This window comes from Zootoca vivipara, chromosome 16, assembly GCF_963506605.1.
Source record: "Zootoca vivipara chromosome 16, rZooViv1.1, whole genome shotgun sequence".
NCBI lineage: Eukaryota > Metazoa > Chordata > Lepidosauria > Squamata > Lacertidae > Zootoca > Zootoca vivipara.
This window is the reverse complement of record NC_083291.1, coordinates 26,356,300-26,377,664: the sequence shown is the minus strand read 5'-3', so window position 1 is coordinate 26,377,664 and position 21,365 is coordinate 26,356,300. Positions and strand designations below refer to the sequence as shown.

At 49.6% G+C, this 21,365-nt stretch overlaps 1 protein-coding gene across 2 annotated transcripts; it reads right to left on the bottom strand.

The window, feature by feature from the left end:
* Positions 1 to 354: 354 nt before the first annotated feature.
* GPR162 (G protein-coupled receptor 162) lies at positions 355 to 20,448 on the bottom strand. 2 transcript variants are annotated; one of them, XM_060268714.1, is made up of 5 exons: positions 20,396 to 20,448; positions 15,200 to 17,323; positions 7,328 to 7,517; positions 3,547 to 3,698; positions 355 to 1,308 (listed from the first exon to the last, which is right to left on the bottom strand). In XM_060268714.1, exons 2-5 carry the CDS (start codon positions 16,109 to 16,111, stop codon positions 760 to 762), a joined length of 1,803 nt encoding a protein of 600 aa, XP_060124697.1. In that variant the 5' UTR covers positions 16,112 to 17,323; positions 20,396 to 20,448; the 3' UTR covers positions 355 to 759. The 2 variants fall into 2 exon arrangements, with proteins under 2 accessions (XP_060124697.1, XP_034953127.1); XM_035097236.2 differs by lacking the exon at positions 20,396 to 20,448 and having other exon boundaries at positions 15,200 to 17,388.
* Between the last annotated feature and the right edge of the window lie 917 nt (positions 20,449 to 21,365).

Below are 21,365 nucleotides of genomic sequence, written 5' to 3'. Positions count from 1 at the left end.
TTGACAACCTCTGTTAAGATAGCCAAACTCATCTGTAACATGGGGGTGATGTTACCAGCCCGCCACAGCATGCCTGCCACAAGGAGGACTGAAATAGCGTGTGTGGAGCATTTTGAAATTGAGCGCAGCATGCTCAGTATTACATGCATGTGTCATCTCTTGGCACTGGGACTCTCCGTCTTGGAATCCTCTCTTCTCAGTTGGCTGTTGAGTCTCTTTAAGTAGTACCTACTCAGAAGTAAGTCTCAATTGTTTCCAGTGGGGCTTAGTCCTAGATAAAGGCATGCCCGAATCACTTAAAAACAAAACCACAAACACTGTGAACACACTTTAAAAAGAGAAAGAAGAGAAAGCCAGGCAGATGTTGACACTCCAAATATAGATTTCTTTTTAATACCTTCCTATCCCACACTTGGCAACCGACGACAAGCGTTTCTCATAATGGGTGGAGCTAAGAAAAGGGAGGGGCGTGTGGCACTAACAATGCTACTGAGGGGGTGGAACTGGAGAAAAAAGTGCCCTCCGATGAACTGCGGTGGTCTGTGCTCACATTTTGCCACCTGGATGCAGGGCTCGGTGGCTCCTTCGAACAAAGCTGGTTCTCCTTCCCCACCACATCAGGGCCCCGCTGTGGGCACCCCCCCTCCTCTGCCAACATGGTGAGAAACACAAGGACCTAAAAATACCCCTTGGGTCCCAGGGAGACACGTCGAGTTTTGCTTAAAAATCCAGAGCCCAGCAAATGCTTTTGCTGCCGTTTCATAGGCCGAGCTCCTGGAAACCCCGCGCTTCCTGAGCTGCCAAGGTCCGTCTCCCAGGCTCCTGTTCTCCGCTGTAGAGGTATAGGTTTTCCCCACCAGTCAGTGAACACCGCCGATCCCTCTCGGGGCCATCTTCCTGCTCAGTGCCATCCAGAGAGTGGTGCCTGTCTCGCTGAGCCGCGAGCGGCGGGCGCGAGTGCCGCGGGCTGCTGTGCGGGGAGGGCACCGGCGTCTCGTCGATGAAGGTGGTGATCTCGTCGCGGAAGAAGCAGGCGGTAGACCCCGAGGCAGGTCCCCGGGACACCAGCCCGGCTTCCAGGAACTGCCGGAGGGTGGTGAACTCGTCCTCGGGAGGCCGGTGACGGCGGTGGTGGTGGTGGTAGCTGCGGAGCTCCGGGAGCAGGAAGCTGGGGACGCCTCCGTGCTTGTGAGGGGTAGGCACGCGGATGTCGTCGGATGAGGACCACTTGTGGAGGAAGGAAGGCGAGGAGTGGTGGGAGGAGAAGATGTTGGTTTCGTCGTGGGACATCCTCCGGGAGAGAGGGACCTGGAAGGAAAGAAGGAGGTGAGAGCCAGGGGGAAAGGAGGTTGGACGGCATGCAATATATAGGCTTTTTTCCTCTCAGGCAGGGGTGTCGCAATGGGGGGTGATGGGAGCGGTCCGCCCCGGGTTTCACTCGGGACTCCCAAGCCGAGCCTCCAGCCTCCCGGTAAAAAGTCCGTTTGGCGCCAAGCGGACTTTACCGGGAGGCTGGAGGCTAGGCTTGGGAGTCACGGGGGTGAGGGCGCCAAGTGGCACCCCACCCGCCACGCCAAGCGGGCTTTGGGAGTTTGAAGCTGGAAGCGCACAGCTTTGGAGTTGCCAGGGGGCGCCGATACCCCGCCACGTAACGACGCATGCGTCATTACGTAACACACATGCGTTGTTACGTAGTGACGCTGTGCACACACACCCCGCCGCGTACATGGCAATTTGTCGTCCCGGGTGTCGTGGCGGCTTGCTACGCCGCTGCGCTGCTCTCAGGTGGGTGCTATTGCCATTATAAGAGAACAAGGGAGGCATTCATAGTGAGTTCCAGCACCTCTTTTTCTAGAAAAATAGCACTGGGTAGGTCCAATGCCACAGAGAGACAGAGACAGAGAGAAAACACTTGCCAAAATGGCTTATGCCAGGGGTAGACTGGGTTGCTAAGGTAAGGTAAAGGGACCCCTGACCATTAAGTCCAGTCGTGACCGACTCTGGGGTTGCGGTGCTCATCTCACGTTATTGGCTGAGGGAGCCGGCGTATAGCTTCCAGGTCATGCGGCCAGCATGACAAGCCGCTTCTGGCGAACCAGAGCAGCACATGGAAACACTGTTTACCTCCCCACTGTAGCGGTACCTATTTATCTACTTGCACTTTGACATGCTTTCGAACTGCTAGGTTGGCAGGAGCTGGGACCGAGCAATGGGAGTTCACCCCGTCGCAGGGATTCAAACCGCTGACCTTCTGATCGGCAAGCCCTAGGCTCTGTGGTTTAAACCACAGCGCCACCCGCGTCCCTGTTGCTAAGGTATCAGCTCTCAAAAGGTAATTCCAGGCAGCTGGGAAAACACAGTTTTCCCAACAGGTAATGCCACTATCTCTGATGCATTTGCCTTGAGTACTGCGGCTATGCAAATTTCATAGAAATGTTTTGGGTATGTGAGTCTTAGCGAGCAACACACACCTGCCCCGTAACACTTTGTAAAGAAAATGTGAAACACACCCCTCCTCCTGGCTTTTCTGGTTTTGTTTTACATTATGTGCTTTTGGGGGCTATAAAACAAAGAAAACCCAAGTGTTTTACTAACACAGATTTGTAGTCCTGAACTGTGTTAGTAAGGGAGTCTGGAGGACCTTTTGGCTGCTTAGTTCTTCCTTGCTCAGTTTTTCTTTGTTAAAAATAACTTTTATTAAAGATCTTCTCGATTTACAAAAGTACGTGCATTGTCTCTTTTTTCATGCTGTGAAGTCTTTTCTACAGATCAGTTACATTGCTCTGTTTTTCTAAGGATAGAAGGGGTCAATAAAGCTCACACTCCTAAAGCAAAGCGATCTCTCAGCTCTCCCTCAAATGTTCACCCCTACATAAATTTCCGCGTTGGTTTCCCCCCCTGTGGTGCACCCAGAAATAATGGTATTCCCCACCATTTGTGTGTACACACACAGACCAGGTAGTGTGTGTAATGACCAGGTAATGACCTGCAGTTGATAGTGCAGTGGACCGTTTGACGCACTATGGATATTGTCTTTCCATCCAGGGGAAGTCCCTAACTCACCAGCTACCCTCACCTGGTTTAGCCAGTCAGTCAAAGTCATTTCCCAGGGTGTGGCTGCTGTCATATCCTGACAGCTTCTAGGAGCCACTTCTAGGAGGGGTGAATGCAGGGTGAGGACCAAAGGTGGACAAACTACCCCACAAGGAGCATGATTTGTCCCCCACCAGAGGTACTGCCCCTTCCCTAACACCTTGGGTGAGTCCAATCTTTCTCCCTTTTCAATTCTGGGTGGAAGTCTGCTTAAATGCAGATGTTCTGTTCCCTAGCATCTCGGGGAAGAGGGCTAAGGAAACCGCCTGCCTCTGCTAGGTGGATCCGATTCAAGGCAACACCATGCATAGAGGAGTTTTTCAGTGACCAATATAAAATAAACAGAACGTTGGTTTGTACATTTCAAATGTTGGCAGGCCTGATCTTGTCATGTCCCAGACCAACAGCCAAACCCTTGCAGAGCAGACCAGGAAGAACGGGACTGCTGCCTACCTGCAGGTAGTGTACCCTGTCGTGGGGCAACAGCATGTGATGCACCGGCAGTAGCTTAGCATCCCTGGGGTCCCGTTTCATAGATGCAGCACCATTGGCATCGAATCGCACTTTGCAGATCCTCCCGTCGCCATATTCGTCACCAGTGCCATCTAGAGGACGACAAGAATGTCTTGCCACATTTTCGCTCCTCCTCCTCCTCCTCCTCCTCCTCCTCCTCCTCCTCCTCCTCCTCCTCCTCCTCCTCCTCCTCCTCCTCCTCGTTCCCCCCCTCAAACAGACAGAGGGCAGACCTATGGACCTATGCAGGCATGGAACATCTGGATTCTTGCGCTTTGAGGAGTTTATAGTGTTCATTTGTGGCGAGCTGGTTTTCTAAGTGGTTCGTCACGACTGTGGCATCTATTGCCGCAAGACTGTCATGAGTTGGGCTTGCATGTCAAGTTTCCCACAATGCAGCCTTGCTTATAATCTGTGCTTATGGGAAATAGCTTGCAATTTCTAGTCAACTACGGTATGTGCACAAGGAAAACCTGTCTGGATCTGACCGTGCCACAGTGTGAATCCGCTGTCACTTTTATCGGTGTTTTAAAGGAAACATGTGGATTTTGGACAGAGATGGCATGGTCACGGGGTATGTTACCTAGGAGCATTGGGATGGTCAATGCAATGTACTTGATTCCCCCCTCCCCCAAAAATGCTAGGAATCAGTGTTTACGTAAGAGGAAACAGACCGTCTTACATTTAAAGGCAGAGCCAACATTTTTAGTATGGTGGGGGCGTGTTTAAAAGTGGCCTTATCATACTAAGTTTAAATGCACACATTTCCAGGGGAGTACGCAGGATCAAAACTACCGTGTTTCTCATATTATATTTATTTTTTCCTCCTCCTGCCGCGGCCGGCATTGCTGCTGCGCCTATCACTATGTCTTATTTTCGGGGTATGGCTTATATTCCTTGAATGCTTAAAAATACTGCTATGGCTTATTTTATGGGTATGTCTTAAAATATGAGAAACAGGGTGGGGGGGCAAGGGGCGGGGCCAAGGCACGGGAGGAGCCACAAAGTGGGAACGTGGGCAGGACTACGGAGTACGGAGCCCAGGTGAAACTGACTCCGGTCTCACCTAGGCGCCGGGGCTCTGCTGACAGCACGCAGCCAGGGTGCTCGCCCTGGCCTGCCAGGCTGCCCCCGGTGCACTATGGTCAGGACCCCGGCGGAGCGCGCAGCCATGGGCGAGAGCAGCGCTGCCGGCAGGGCTGGTGGGCAGAGGCGGAGCACAGCCCAGCAGAGTGCGAGTTCGGCATTCCTGCCCGCCGCGCCGTGCCCTCCAGCTTCCCGTTGCGCTCTCTGGTTCCCCGCTGCACTTGGCCTTGCCGGAGGGCGCGACGGGGAGCTGGAGGGAGGGCGCGCCATGGTGGGCGGGAACGCCGAACTCGCGCTCCGCCGGGCTGTGCTCCGCCTCTGCCCACCAGCCCCGACGACAGCGCCGCTCTCGCCCATGGCTGCGCCGGCCCTGCTTCTAGGGGGGCAGCTGCCCCCCTGCCCCACACTGGGTACGCCCATGCACATTTCTCTACTGGAATAAGCTCTGAAAGCACTTTTCTACAAAGATGGTGAAAGCGACTGAAGTAACATCCAACTAGCATCATGAGAGTTCCAATCTGGACGTACAATTCCAAAATGTTGCAACAGGTTTTTGTTTTTTTAAGAAATGTGATTGTTTCCTAAGATGATGAATGGAGATATAAACAAACGAATGTACATGTGCTACTTTAAAACAAAAATGGGATGCGTGAGAGTAAGGGCAAAGCTGATGGCTGACCCGTTATGCAGCGTGATGGGAGTGTATGTCTGTAATAAAAAAACAGATTTCCACCTGTGACTGTGGTTAGACTCTTACACGACTCTTTACTTTTATATTCATTTTAAATAATGAAGACAGGTTCAAAGCCTTTATCTCCTAGTTAATGGGTAGGCAAACTAAGACCCGGGGGGGGGCGGATCCGGCCCAATCGCCTTCTAAATCCAGCCCACGGACGGTCCGGGAACCAGCATGTTTTTTACATGAGTAGAATGTGTCCTTTTATTTAAAATCCATCTCTGGGTTATTTGTGGGGCATAGAAATTCGTTCATTCACCTGCCCACAAAAAAATTGTAGTCTGGCCCTGCACAAGGCCCTGCTGAAAAAGTTTGGTAACCCCTGTTCTAGTTGGTCCATTGAGAGGTCAGGTGATATAATCTGGCCCATGGTTTTAAAGATTATAATAAACTCTGGGAAGGAGAGCAGCAGACAGCAGGGACAAAACTTACCTGCTCACTATGCATCACACTGTATTTCTATTCAAATTATAGTAACTACTTCCAGATTTGCATCAATCTATGTAAGCTAATATACAAAAAAATAACAATGCAAATCTGTGTCCTCTTTTGCCTCTTTTTGTGATGCATGTCCCTTTTTTGGGTCAAGAAGAAAACCTCTGCAAACACAATTTTTTCTTTGCCTCAATACATTCAGTTTTATCTGCCTATACCTACTGCTATTTAAACTGCTTGATGCTTTTAATGCTGTTTTTCCTGGTATTTCAACAGCAACTGATGCAATCACCATGAACGAACACCAATTTAACTACGATTCTGGCTCGTCTGGAAGAGGAGCCCATTTTGTTCCAACCATCTTCCATTAGCTAGGGACTAAATTGGCTGCGACGCTGGGTGATCTGTGATCAGATCTATGCTGTTTTGAAAAAGGTAGATGCAGCTGTGGGAGGGGGGGACGACAATATGGTATATGTATGTTTTCCACTGTGGGGATTTAGATTGGGGAAAATGTGTGTGTGGGGGGGTGAACCCCTGAACCCTCAGTTCTGCAGCCCCACACATGCCTGTGTTTATTTTTCAAAATGCAAACAAATATGGGAAATTCAGTCATGGATCTCCTGACTAATTTGCCCCCAATTCCAGCAGCAGATCCCACAAAGTGTTGTCCATTGTTCTTTTTCCATCCCCACCCTCTCCAGAGTTTTGCCACTATAGAGTGGCAAAAACTATAAAGAGAGAATGCAGCTATAGAGAGAGAATGCAGAAAGAAAGAACACAAACGGTCTTTAAGGAGATAACAGAAATCACTGGGTTAAAGCTGACCAAAAGCCCTGAGGTAGCATTATTATCAATTTACGATGGGGTGGAACGTTCGCAGGCTTTGAAGGACTTGCTCACAAATTTATTGACAGCTGCACGAATTATTATAGCCAGGAAGTGGAAGGGGCAAGCAGAATAAAAAATGGAAGAATGGTATAAAGAGGTGTGGGGTGTAGCTATTAATGATAAATTAACATGTGCCATTCGGGCAAGACGGGGAATATGCAGGAGAAATGATTTTGAGGAGATATGGGAGGTATTTGTAGAATTTGTACTGTTGAAATGGAAAGGGCTCAAACCATTGCAAGAGGTGTCGAAATTTGGGGAGGTTGGATAATTACAATGGAACGGTCTCGGAGGTAGGATGCACACGTTTATTCTTATTTGTTTATGATTATTACTTTGCCAATAATAGTATTTTTAAAGAAAGAATGTATGGTATTAAAAATGTAAATAAATGTATAAAATATAAATAAAAGAATGAAAATTGGGGGGGGGGGGGACCAGCCATAGCTGCACAAGAAAGAAAGAAAGAAAGAAAGAAAGAAAGAAAGAAAGAAAGAAAGAAAGAAAGAAAGAAAGAAAGAGAACACAGAGCATCCTCTAGCGTAGAGAGAACACGGGATTGGAGCAGCTCACCGTCTTCCCCGTCTTCCTCTGACATTATTGCCACGCATTGCTCCCACACAGTACGGACGTCAGCCCGGTAGCGTTCGCAGGACCAGATGAAGGATGGCAACAGCAGCGTCTGCACCATGGAGCACCAGAGCACAGCCAGCACCATCCAGGTGGGTGCCGTGTCGTAGCGTAGGCTGAAGAAGCTCACCACCTGTAAACAGAAGGGAAAGGAGGATGGGGACATTGTGAGCAACATTCTACAATTAGGCTCCCTATTCCCAGCTAAGTCTGGAGACAGGTCCCCGCCCCCCAATACACACAGAAGAAAAGCTGAAAGAGCGACCACAGCTCATTTACCCAAGCGGCAACACTGCTGCACTGTAGCATTTAATGCCCAACGCTACCTACCAGCACCTCAAAGTATACAGGAATTTTCTATACATGCCCCGGAAATGGCATATCACCTAAACCAGGCATGTCCAACCTACCGGTAGATCACTGGACGTCTGTGATAGATCACTGGTAGATCACTGGCTCCCCCCAAAGAAGCTGAACAACTGTGGCCCCCCTAAAAAAAGCTCAACATTTTACCTCCTCCCTGAAAAAACTAGTTACAGGTAGGTAGCCGTGTTGGTCTGAGTCGAAGCAAAATAAAAAAATTCCTTCAGTAGCACCTTAAAGACCAACTAAGTTTATATTTTGGTATGAGCTTTCGTGTGCATGCACACTTCTTCAGATATCTGAAGAAGTGTGCATGCACACGAAAGCCCATACCAAAATATAAACTTAGTTGGTCTTTAAGGTGCTCCTGAAAAAACTCAACAACTTTGACCTGAACGCCCCCAAAATGGCCTTCATCCTTCCTAAAACAAGCTCAACAACTTTGACCTGAATCCCAAAAAAGGGGGTAGATCACTGCCAGTTTTTAACTCTGTGAGTAGATCGCAGTCTCTTGGGAGTTGGCCACCCCTGATGTGGTTTAAAGCAAAATGTCTTGCTCAGGGCCAGCCCACTCATGAGACAAGGTGAGGCTACCGCCTCAGGTGGCAAGATCCACTGGGACAGCAGATCCTGATGTAAATCTTCATTCCCCCCACTTGTTCCTGATACAGATTCATCCCTTCTTCCCCAGCAGGGAGGGGGTCACCATTTTGCAGTTCACCTCAGGTGGCAAAATGTCTTGAGCCGGCCCTGGTCTTGCTGCTTAACCCTCTCCCACACACTCACCAAATAACTCAGCTTATATGTGCATTAGGCTCCTGCGCCATGTTCCTCACCATCGTTCACATAAGTGGTTTACATTCTGTCACACGACTTGACATTTCCACACATGCTTCCCTTCTTCCACACCTTCGCAAAGTGTTTTAAGCATCTGTCTTTTCAGGCATGGGAAAGAAAACTACATAGGAGAAATGGTTGCCCTCTTGAGTCTCTGGCTTCTGTGTATTTTGTACATTTGTTTGTTTGCATATAACAAGCAGTGATCATTTTTAGAAGCAATAGAAGTGGAAAGCCACTCACTTGCTTTAAAAAATATTGACTTGTGTTGTGAATGCGCAAATGCCGTACTCTGTAGTCTAAGATGCCCCATATATAAGCCGCCCCCTATTTTTGAGGACTCCAAATTAAGAAAACACCCCTCAGCACTACCCATGTACAAGACGAGCCCCAATTTTAAACCTAATGTTTTGGTGTTTTTTTTTATAAAAAAAAAACCTAGTCTTATAGACGGAAAAATACATTAAATAATGCCATTATAAATAAACAATTGCTTGCATAATCTTGCTCATTTATCCATTCCATTATGTTAAATCATGTGAACTATGTTACGGAATGTACCAGACAAAGCTAATACAGTGGTACTTTAGTTTAAGAATAGCCCTGTTTACAAACGATTCGGTTTACGAACGCCGCGAAACCAGAATTAGTGTCCCGGTTTTCGAACTCAGTCTAAGAACGGAATCTGAACGGTGGAAGGGCACCGGCAACGGGAGGCCTCATTAGGGAAAGCGCGCCTCAGTTTAAGAACGGTTTCGGTTTAAGAATGGACTTCCGGGACAGATTTAGTTCATAAACTGAGGAACCACCGTATTCGTAAATAATATTTGAGTTAATTGATGGTGGTTTTGGAGCGGATTAAAGAGAGGGTTGTTTTGCTTCATGGTGTATCATTTCAGCAGTGTGATGTTTGTTAACATTTTATGCTTCTTGGCATATAAATTACACTGAAATCAGGGCCGGCTGAAGAAATTTTCGCACCTGAGTCAAGCTACAAAATGGGGTGGGGGCATGGAAGAAGGGTGAGTAAAGCTCTACATCGGGGACCTGGGAGCCAGGAGCAGCAGGTAATGTCTTCGTTGCAGGCCAGATCTGCTGCCAGTATCATTCCTGCCACCTGAGGCAGCCTTGCGGGTGGACTGGCCCTGATGAGAATTTTATATGTTCTAAAGTAAACTGGGAAAATCCATATTGGGATTTACTGGGGGGTGCTGAAAAAATGATGGATTCTCACACCCAACAGAGCAACATTTAAATTCTCTTGTTTCTACACTAATTTCCCATGGCCGTTGTTGAGAGTTTCCCTTAACTCAGGGGTCAGCAAACTTTTCCAGCAGGGGGCCGGTCCACTGTCCCTCAGAGCTTGTGGGGGGCCGGACTATATTTAGAAAAAAAATATGAACGAATTCCTATGAATACTGTGTCCAGTTCTGTGCACCACAGTTCAGGAAGGATACTGACGAGCTGGAACGTGTCCAGAGGAGGGCAACCAAAATGGTCAAAGGCCTGGAAATGATGCCTTATGAGGAACGGCTTAGGGAGCTGGGTATGTTTAGCCTGGAGAAGAGAAGGTTAAGGGGTGATATAGCCATGTTCAAATATATAAAAGCACGTCATATAGAAGAGGGTGAAATGTTGTTTTCTGCTGCTCCAGAGAAGAGGACACGGAGCAATGGATTCAAACTACAAGAAAGAAGATTCTACCTAAACATTAGGAAGAACTTCCTGACAGTAAGAGCTGTTCGACAGTGGAATTTGCTGCCAAGGAGTATGGTGGAGTCTCCTTCTTTGGAGGTCTTTAAGTGGAGGCTTGACAGCCATCTGTCAGGAATGCTTTGATGGTGTTTCCTGCTTGGCAGGGGGTTGGACTGGATGGCCCTTGTGGTCTCTTCCAAATCTATTATTCTATGATTCCTATGCCCCACAAATATCCCAGAGATGCATTTTAAATAAAAGGACACATTCTACTCATGTAAAAACATGCTGATTCCTGGACTGTCCGCGGGCCGGATTGAGAAGGCAATTGGGCCGCATCCGGCCCCCGGGCCTTAGTTTGGGACCCCCTGCCTTAACTTCTATTTGGGCTGTGTGAGAAGGTGTGTGCAGGCCATAAGAGGTGTCTGCAAAATGCAGTTGGTAGCTGAAAAGTGAAATGTTTTTGGCAAAGCTCCTGCATTAACATGGTAATCATTCCTAACATTAATGGAAGCATTGTAACTTGTGAGCTAGTTCACATACCTGCCCCACTCACAGCAGAGACTTTATTCTGTGCCTGGTGCTCACTGCAAAAAGCTCATTCAACCAGTTCACCACAGGAGGAACTGAATTTGCGCACCTCCGTGCAATCAGATCAATGAGTTAAATGCTGTCTCGCAGCATTTCAGTTTCTGCTCATGGCAAGAGTCGGGCAACTTGATTCATTGCAAACAAGAACTAACACAGCACTTTAAAAAAAACAAACAAATGCTAATCATTGCAAGAATAATGTAAAGAGCAATGGCTGATCAAGACTTTGTCTTTGCGCATGCGTAGGCAAACTAAGCCCCGGGGGGCGGATCCAGCCCAATCGCCTTCTAAATCCAGCCCGCAGATGGTCCAGGAATCAGCATGTTTTTTTACATGAGTAGAATGTGCCCTTTTGTTTAAAATGCATCTCTGGGTTATTTGTGGGGCATAGGAATTTGTTCAATTTTTCCATCCAAAATATAGTCCAGACCCCCACAAAATCTGAGGGACAGTGGAGCTGCCCCCTGCTGGAAAAGTTTGCCGACCCCTTTCTTTGGGAAACTAAGATTTTCAGCAACTCCACCATTCTAAATCACAAATTAGGTGTGGAACGTGGTTACACAAATGTTACCAAAGTAGTGCATCAAAATTCATGTTGCCAGACCTTTGTGGTCTTTTTATTTAAAGTGTGTGTGTGTGTGTGTGTGTGTGTGTGTGTGTGTTAATTTGCAGTCCATATATTCTGCTACTGTGCCAGACAATTGTAGATATTCTAACTGCTAAGCCCTGGCAACCACATGCCCCAGTAGTGCTCTTACATTTGCTAACAGTTTCTGCTACTTAAGAGAGAGAGAGAGAAAACATCATTAGAAGCTCTGTCTTCCCCTCTCCATTGCTGGAATGTACATCCATGGGCATGAACTGTGCTTGAAACTGACAAGGATTCTAGGGACCTTTACTGAATCTGACAACTGCAGTCCTGTCTCTTCCTGCCACTTTCATGAACAGGCATACTCCATCTGTTCTCGCTGCTCCCAGAACACCGGCTAGAGAAGCAGTTCTGGGCTTTATAGCCACTCAACAGGGACCCGAGGGAACATTTTATGAAAAGGAAAATGCAATTCCGATTTGCTCTGAAAAGTCAGGACTTCTGAAAAAGTATCTGAGGGCAAATGTTGCAAAACTGATTTTCTACCTTGATGCTTGTTTTGTTTTTTAGTTTCATTTATTTATTTATTTATTTATTTATTTATTTATTTATTTATTTATTTATTATTTTCACGTTGAAAGCATTATTGCAATGCATGTTTGTATCTCAGAAACAGATTCACACAAGTTTTGATCACACTCCCCAGAAAAGGAAAGAGCCAAACTCATAACGGAGCTGTACCTATGAAGGCCATCGGGCAATGCAAATAAGTGAGGCTCGGCCTGCAATGGGATATATCTGAGAGCAGGTCGAACCTGCCTCTTGCCCAGATTACTGGGGTCACCAAGGCAGGTTTAGCACCCACCCAGTGGTGCCCCTCTTTACTTTCTTCCGAACAATAGTTCCCATTCACTTATATAGAGGAAAGTGCTGCTCATGGGGCCACAGCTAAAGTTAGGGCACCCTCTAATTCTAGCACACACCGACCTATCTTCCACTAAAGGATCCTGCAGAATCTCTCGCCCCAGTTGCCAGTCCTTGCTTCCCCAGTGCTCCTTATACAATAAAGGGCTTCCCTCCACACGCACCATGCCTTTTGTCAAGCCTGGTGCCAAAGGTCAGCTGGCTTGGGCATTGACTAAGGGCCCCGGGAGCTCTAAAGGGCACTGCTGTGTTGCCACTTAGCATCCTTCCCACCAGGCCTCCAGAGGTGATTTCAGAAATGGATTTCAGAAATTCAAATGGAAGCCAAACTCAGCTCCCATCCTTGGTGGCTGCTCGGCATGTTTAATTATACCAGAAATGCCTATACAGCCTATATAGCCATAACACCTACGTTATATATATTTATGGAACTATAGTTTCAGTAGGACCAAGACTACAGATAGATCTTTCCCTGGCTGGGAGGCCTATTGACAACCCCAGTGCCAAATGCCCCCTAAAGTCTAGCACCAGCTTTGCATTTTGCTAATGTATAACAGGCTCCTTCTGCAGCAGAACTGCGACACTTGGGGCCTGCTTGGTAAACTCTGCAGGTCCAGTAGACGGGGCCTGAGGACAGAGATTGCATGGCTGTGTGTGATGTGTGTGCACTCACTGAAGCATGTAAGTTAATTTGTCAAGGGGTGCCAAAAGAGATGGACATCAAAGCTTAGAGAAGCCGAACAGGTGGGGGGGGGAATAGCTTAGGTAACTATGATATAATCCACAAGTCCTTTAGGCTGCCTGTTGTTTCAAGATAACGTTATTTCAAAATATCAAAGGCCCACGTTTCAGAAAAATAGCATCTCTTTATGTGTATGTATTTGCTCCTTTTTTAAAAGTTCTTTTGATCTGCCAATCCTAACAGGAACTGGGGAGCCAGGACAGAGATTATGCCCTCTAGAGGCTAGTTGGAGGAGTATATAAATGCAACCTGAGGCTGGAAACAGATGGTTTTCTTCAGTTTATAAAGCAAAACAGCACATGCACTGTGTGCCTTGTGGTGTACGCATCTCACTCTTGTCTTTGGTAAGGAGTTTTTTTGTAAATTTCTTCAGTTCTTCAAAATCCCCCTAAACCTGTTTGATCAGAGGCAATAGCAGGACACAATAATTGTGTGCATACATCAAAGTCTAAACCACAGAGCCTAGGGCAGGCATCCCCAAACTTCGGCCCTCCAGATGTTTTGGACTACAATTCCCATCTTCCCTGACCACTGGTCCTGTTAGCTAGGGATCATGGGAGTTGTAGGCCAAAACATCTGGAGGGCCGCAGTTTGGGGATGCCTGGCCTAGGGCTTGCCGCTCAGAAGGTCGGTGGTTCAAATCCCCATGACGGGGTGAGCTCCCATTGCTCTGTCCCTGCTCCTGCACACCTAGCAGTTTGAAAGCATGTCAAAGTGCAAGTAGATAAATAGGAAGGTAAATGGTGTTTCGGTGCGCTGCTCTGCTTTGCCAGAAGTGGCTTAGTCATGCTGGCCATATGACTGTCTGCAGACAAACACCGGCTCCCTCGGACAGTAAAGCAAGATGAGCACCGTAACCCCAGAGTCATCCGCAACGGGACTTAATGGTCAGGGGTCCCTTTACCTTTATCTTTACATCAAGGCCAACAATGCCTCTGTTGAACTATGCTCATTTTTCTCTCTAAAAATGAGGCAGGGAGGTTGTTGACTTTCTAAAACTGTGGTTTTCAAGCTATGTTTCAGGGAATACTGGTGTTCCTTGGAAGCTAACTGGGGATTCCTCAGTGAGATGATCAATAGTGGCAAACAGGGTTCTCTGAAAACACCCTGTGCATCAACACTGATCTTCCCCTGAGATGCTTAGATGCAGTGGAGTGTTTTGGGGTGAATTCTAGTGGACACATTGCAATGGGGAGGGCTAAGAAACTTGGCCACATGCCCCACATGAGTTATGTCCCCATATCCTCTGCAAAATACAGGGAGCCCAGCCCATGTTGGAGTCTCAAAGGTTCACTGCAAACGTGTCAGTGCAGAAAGTGTTTCCTAAAGGTTCAAAGTCAGGAAACTGATGTTAGCATCCATTGTCTCAGAAGACAATGGAGTGCACCTCCAGGGGTGAAGTCAAACCGAAGTGACCTCCAAGGGTGGTGCAAGCTTGGGTGGTGCATATGGAGGTCCTGGGCTACCCGTATGGCAAGACCCCTCTCTCAGACTCACTTATGTGGTCAAAGAAAAGCAGAGCAATAGGTTTGGCACTGGCTTGCGTACAAGGTGCCATCCAACTGGCTTAGGGATGCCACTCCAGATTTGTGTAGGGTTTACTCCTTAGCCTTTTCTTCAGCCAAATATATTCCTCAAAGCAGTGGAGGTTTAGGATCAGAGCTTCCTTCTCCTAAATGGGCTACCTTTCCAGGTTGATGAGCCCCATCCATCCCTCATTTCCCTTTATAGTACAGTACTGCTTTCTTGACCGTTGGACCCACTATTGTCCTCATTCACTCAGTCTGCTGAAGTCTGTCTTCGCATGCCGGGGAAGCCCCGACTCACTAAGGGTTTGAGACCCATTGGCTACCCTCACCTGGTTTAGCCGGCTGGTCGAAGCCGTTCCTGGAGTGTGGCCACTGTCGCATGCTGGCAGCTTCTAGGAGCCACAGGTGAGAGAGTGCAGAATGGGACCAAAAGTGGACAAACTACCCCAGAAGGAGCATGATGTGTGTCCCCCACCAGAGGTACTACCCCACCCTATAACACTGCTCTAGGACAATTGAAAAGAGGAGGAAGGGGTATTTCTTACCAAAATGGGCACCCCGGTCAGCGTGTCGTAGAGGAAAACGATGGCGCTGATGAGATTGGTCATCTGCATGGAAGTCTTGGCAGATTCAGATCCATCCAGCGACGACCGCCGTTTGCCCCTCACGTCCTCCACCACGATAGTTGGCACGTTGAAGGTGGTGTGAGCCGAAGACGGGCAAGCAGAGGAGGCTTCCTCCGCTCTCAGGTGGTGGCATCTGTGGTGCCTTCGGTGAGCCCACAAGGTCTGGTAGAAAGTGATGCCCACACAAACCAAACCCATGACGATGCCTCCGAGGAGGAGGAGGCTGAAGCACACGCCGAAGCCCAGGCCTATCTTGCTGACGATGAACTGGCAGCCGCTGGCGTAGTACCGCTCCCCATTGTTGTGCCAGCCAATGGAAGGCAGCGTGGAGAGGATGAAGGACACCATCCAGATCCCCATCACGGCGTGAAGGGCCTGCTTCTTGGCGTTGCTCAGGCGGTAGTTGACAGGCCACCTCACCATCCACATGCGGTGGTAAGACAAGGAGGCGACAGTGAAGCATGTGGCCAAGGCCAAGGTGTAATAGGTGGAGACGAAGACCTTGCAGATGCTCTCGTTCCAGTCGTAGTCGGAGGACTCGCGGCGCAGCTGCACCACCGCGTAGGTGGTGAGCGGCACGGCAGCCATGAGGATGTGAGTCCCCGCCAGGAAGCACAGCAGAAGCTCCAGGGGTTTGTGCTTCTGCTGCTTGGCTGTGATGCTGAGGATTATCCAGGAGTTGGCCAGCAGGGCAAGGAGCCCGCAAGCCAGCCACCACAGCGAGTTATTGTGCAGGGTAGCCTTTGAGAGTTCCTCCATGGGGCTGCTGCCTCCGCCGCGATTCATTGTGCCTCCTCCACCTTGGGATCTGGAGACAGTACAGAGGAGCATGCACAAGGCTGCTGCAAAGGAGTGCCTGTCTCATCTATTTCCGGGAGGAAATAGGAGAGAACTATAGAAGGAATGTCCGGAAGGTACTGCCATGGGGAGTACCTTTTCCTTTTTATTCCTTCCCCCTCTGCTCTTTCTGCATTCTTTGTTTTTCACTCTTTTGATCCATAACCCTCCTTTGATCTTTGTCTGGCTTTTCCTCTTATATATCTTTTAAATTTATATCTTTTCTTTTTTTTACAGAACACACAGAAACTAGCAAAACGAGACAGAAGGATGTCCTTCTGCTGCAACCTGTATGTGTCCTCCCTCCTGCCTTTTAAAGTTATTATGTACTAACACCCAGCTTTGTCTGTACGGAAAGCTAGTACACGTATAGTAATAGGATCCTTATAACTCTTTGCAGCTGTATGCCGGATAATATTGAGCCACCTCTTTGAGGATGTCAACCTATGCCCATTCCTCCTGGATTTTGTGAGGAAATGTAAGACACATTTCCTCAGAGCCTCTGGTCAGCAAAAGTTGCTTTCCTGAATTGCTGGCCACTGTGATTACTGATTTACTGCTAGTTTTAGTGATAGCGGTTTAGGCATTTTGTCTATTTCAGCTGCTTTTCTTTGAGAGGCTCTGTATATTTGTGCGACTGGTTCCCTTGTTGCGTTTTAAACTGTTGTTGTAACTGGCTTTTTATATTTTATTTTTACACAGCATCAAGTACAGAGGCAGAGGATATATGTTGAAAATAAATAATAAATTTTAAGGAGGTGAGATAAGCAAGAAGCATTTTTATTTACTGGTACTACTTCTCAGGTTGCTTGCTTGCTTGCTTTCTGTCTCTCTCTCAAGAAAAAGAAATGAAAAGAAGATAACCTTCTCTTAACCCCACACTGCTCTGACTCTCCTGGATGAATAAAGGATAAATGGGGAAGTGGAATGGTGCGCAGAATGAAAGCCCTGGGAGCAATACCAGACTTCTGTCACCAAACACCTGAGCTTCAGGCCAATGAGTGCTCTCCCCCTCTCTCCCTCTCTTTCTTCAGTGCCTACAGGACACCAAAATCCTCTGCTTCTCTGCCTGCCCCCCAGGCTCAGTGTCGCCCAGAACCTTCTCCTCTTGTTTGGAATCTGTAGGCAGCCAATCAACAACTGCAGGAGGGAATAATCGTTTCCCCAGAGTTCCGTGGTAACACTCAAGAGTTTAGAGAAACCTTACTGTAGAAAGAAGAAAAAGGAAAGCGTAAGAAAACAGCTCCATCTCTTCCAACCTTCTTCCCCACCCCACCTTGCAGAAATCATTCCCAATTCACCCGCCCACGCAATGAGTGTGTATGGCCTAGTGTGCCAAATTGCTGGATCAATAGAACAAGGAAATTATATGTCAGGAGTTCAATCACATGGCAGCCACATGTGCCTCTTGTTACCTGCTCTTTTGCACCCCAGGAGAGACCAGGCTGGAATAATTTCATGAAATTTCATGAAATATGAAAGTATCTGCTGGGAGGCGGGTGGAAAGGGGAGGGTCCTCGTTTCCTCCCTGCCTCTTACACCTCCCCTGTGCTCTGCAGGAGGCAAGCTGAGCCAGTGCCACAGACAGTGGATTCCATGCACTGCTAAAGGTGGCCATGTGGGAGATACACCTGGCCCATGTGGCACAATTCACTGGGGAAGTTCTTCTGCGCAAGTCCCGGTGACAGAACTGGGAACCGAGCTCCCACTGCTTTCATCTACGTTTAGGCAGAAGAACTTTCCTGCTGAGGTGCACCCCCATGTCCATTAGATTATTAGTAGGTAGCTGTGCCAATTGGATTTTCTACCTTGGGCATCAAAATGTCTTGGGCAGTATCTGAACAGCCAGTACCTTACAGTGGTGGTTCTCAAAGCACTGCTGAGTAGACCCTCCTTTCCCTGTGCTTTTCCTTTTTTGCTTTTCCTGTGACCTGACCAACCGGTAGCCTCCTTGCCTACTTGCTTTTCTCCCGAAGAGCAGGAGTCTGGATTCCCTTTCATCGGTCCTCAATCCCCACATGCTGTTTCATTCCTAAGCTCCCACAATAGTTCTGCTCCTCCTCCTCGGTCCTGCCGCACCCCCCCCCATTCTTCTCTTGCCATCAGTTATTTCCCACAGCTCTCTGCCGGTGACCCCCTGACCTCATAACCATCATCCACCGCAGTCCTGTCTCTCTACACGCAGCTCAGCTGATAAACCTCAACGCATCCTGACCCATGTCTCCTCAATTTGCCCAGAGTCATGCATTTGGCCTATTTGTTCTTTCTACATGATTGGCTATAAAATATTATTCAGCTGCACAGCCTCTCCCTGCCAGTAAGTTTGTTTGGTTTTTTGCTGCACACATGCAGCCTTTCTGGAATAGTTACAGAGCAAAGGACCACCCAGGAGACTACAGCCTGGCAGGGGGCCTTGGGGGCATTCTTAGAGCTACCACTTAGCTTAACCTTTAAAAAACACACCAAAAAAAGCAAATTGTTTCAGTGTCAATGTGTTTCTTCTGATATATAGCTGGAAAGTTCATTAACAGTCTATCCATGCAAATCCACAAATCTTGGGAATCACATCATGAACACCTTGTGAGCAAGAGGATCAAAAAAGATCTACTACCTTATATCAGTGTTACTGACCCTGGTTGCTAGCCTGGCCTGGAGTCCTGTTTTGCTTGCTTGGTGGTGAGCTTTTTGTACAAGCAATGTTTTGCCCCCCCCAAAAAAAAAACAACTTGCAGGTGATGTGACAGAGCCATTACTGCCCATCATACAGGCATTGTTTTTTCCCCTTCCCATGCTACGGTTTCTGGCTGGGTAGCTTCTGCAGGTTTTTATGACGCTTCAGCATCCGACCATATTTGGGCATCTCAGAAAACTGGCAGGACCCAGCATGGGTGTCAGGTGTGTCAGCGCACCGTGCCTGTCACTTGCAATTCATGCTCGGCCATGCTGATGACAGCGCCGGCCACTGCTAATCTGAATGGCACATGGAGGTCTAGCCGGGTCAGCTCAGCCCGGAATGACAACGGGTTCCCTAAATGCAACACGAGCAACACAACACCTTTCCCATAACTTCTGGTCAAGCCTCGCAATACTAAGCTGCTTGACCCACTGCCATCTCCTCCTGCCTTTTCTTACCCTGGGATGTGGGCCTGCCTGGTACGATGGCTGGTTCTCAGCAAACCTTATGTTGGCGGATTTCCACCCCACACGGCGCTTCCTGTTAAAATGCCAGCTCCCACCATCCTAGCAGTCTTTCCATATGGGAAGTTCTGCCTGACTACGGAAACAAGTTAACTCACAAGCTCGTGACTGACGGGGAAGAGGCAGAAAAGGAGGGACTCGGAGGGAGAGCAAGATGACCCAGAAATGAAAAGAAACAATAAAAATAAAAAACAAGGTGGGCATGAGAGGGGAAAGCTGGCAGAGGTTGGGCCAGGAAGAGCCCTTGCTGTTGCCCTGTGGGGCTCAGGGGGAAACCAGGAATAATAAAGGTGAGGGGGGATATTCCCCACTGACACATCCTCCCCCCCCCCCAGCCACCACCAGTCCAACACTATATATCCTTTGGTCTTAGGCAGACATTGGCCTCAACTAAGTTACCATGGTTATTGCTGATGAGGGTAGGCCTGGGGTGGGCAAGGGTGCCAACTTGAATAAAATACTGGGGGAGGGGGACCACACAGGTAAGCCCCGTCCTGCAAAATTGATTACAAGGTGGACACACACATACCATTTGAATGGCAGTGTCTATATCAACTTGGGAGGGCTGCCCCCTCAAATATTGGGGGGGGGGGAGTGCGAAGGGACCTCGGCTCCTAAGAGTTGGCTCCTATGGGGGTGAGAAAGGTGGGGTGGGCAGGTAGTAAAGGGGAGAGCGGCACAGGCCTCCCTTGCCCTTTCCTGCAGAGGTGAAGGTAAGAGATCTGGCTGATGTGTGGGGAAATCACCCAGCCAAGACAGATACGTGCCCACCACGGCCATGTCAAAGTAATGAGGAGGGAGATCGTGGAAGTCGGGTCCTTGCAGCAGGCAGAGGCCTCCGTCCTGGGGAGAAGAGGGTCCCTCTGGCCGGGGTCAAGAGCTGCCCGGTCTCCAGAGAAGGCGAAGCGCGCCGACCGTCGCCCGAAGGCGCGAAAGGGCTCCGAGGCGCACCTAGGACAGGCTGGGGACCGCCGCGCGAGCCCAGGCCGCCCCTTCCCCGCCGCCCCTTTCCGCCGCGCTTCTTGGCCGCGGCCCCGGCAGGGAGGCAGCTTAGCTGCGCGAGGAGCTGGTCCATCTTACCTCTTGCCGCTTCTGCTGCCATGGCGACCGGAGCATCCTTTGCTGCTGCTGCTGCTGCCGCCGCCGCCGCCGCCGGATGCGTGCGTGTCTGCCTGCGGGAGCGGCTCCCTCGCTCGCCAGCCACGCCGCTCGCTCCTGCCCGCATCTCCTTGCCTGGAAGTGGCGGCGGCGGCGACCGCCGAGGCAGCGCTGGCGAGGGGGAGAGAGGGCGCGCGGGGGAAGGCGGGTGGAGGGAGAGATCCTCGGGCGAAGGAGGAGGGAGATAGCAGGCAGGAAGGCAGGCAGGCAGGCAGGCGGCCACCTACCTACCTTAGCTACCCACCCACTGGCGGGCGGGCGGCGAATCCCGCTTGTGCTTCTTTTAATGGCCGCGGCCCCGGCTCGGCCGCCTGGGCTGGTGCGCGCGTGTCTGTCCCCTCGGCGCGCTCCCTCCCTCCCTCCGTGTCCCCGAGGGAGGTGGCTGCATTATTACGGCTCAGGGCTTCTCGGGGATTGGAGTCCCTCTCCGGGGAAGAGAAGCTGGAGGAGGAGGAGGAGGAGAAAGAGGAGGAGACGCGCCGTCCGTGCGCGGAGCCGGAGGGCGTCGCGCGCCTCCCATCGCCGCACCGGAGGGGATCAAAGGCGACCTCGGCCGGGCTGGAGACTTGGGCCCGGGGTAACAGGTGTGACGGCGGCAAGCGGGAGGCGGCGTGGGGTGGTGGGAGGACAACACGGGACGGAGACAGGCCCGCTAGAGCGCGCGTCACGTCTGAACGGGAGCATAACAGGAGGGGTAGGTTGTGTAAGGCAGAGGAAGACGAATCGGCCACAGGCGCGAAGAGACGTGCACCGCCACAAGGGGCCTGGGGTTGAAATTTGGGGTGTGCGGTCTTGGGGGGTGGATCCGGAGACACGTGTTGGGCTGCTTCGCACGTATCGCGTCGTAGCGGCACGCGCAAACTGTGATGCAAGTGCGCGCTAGCGTCGCCAG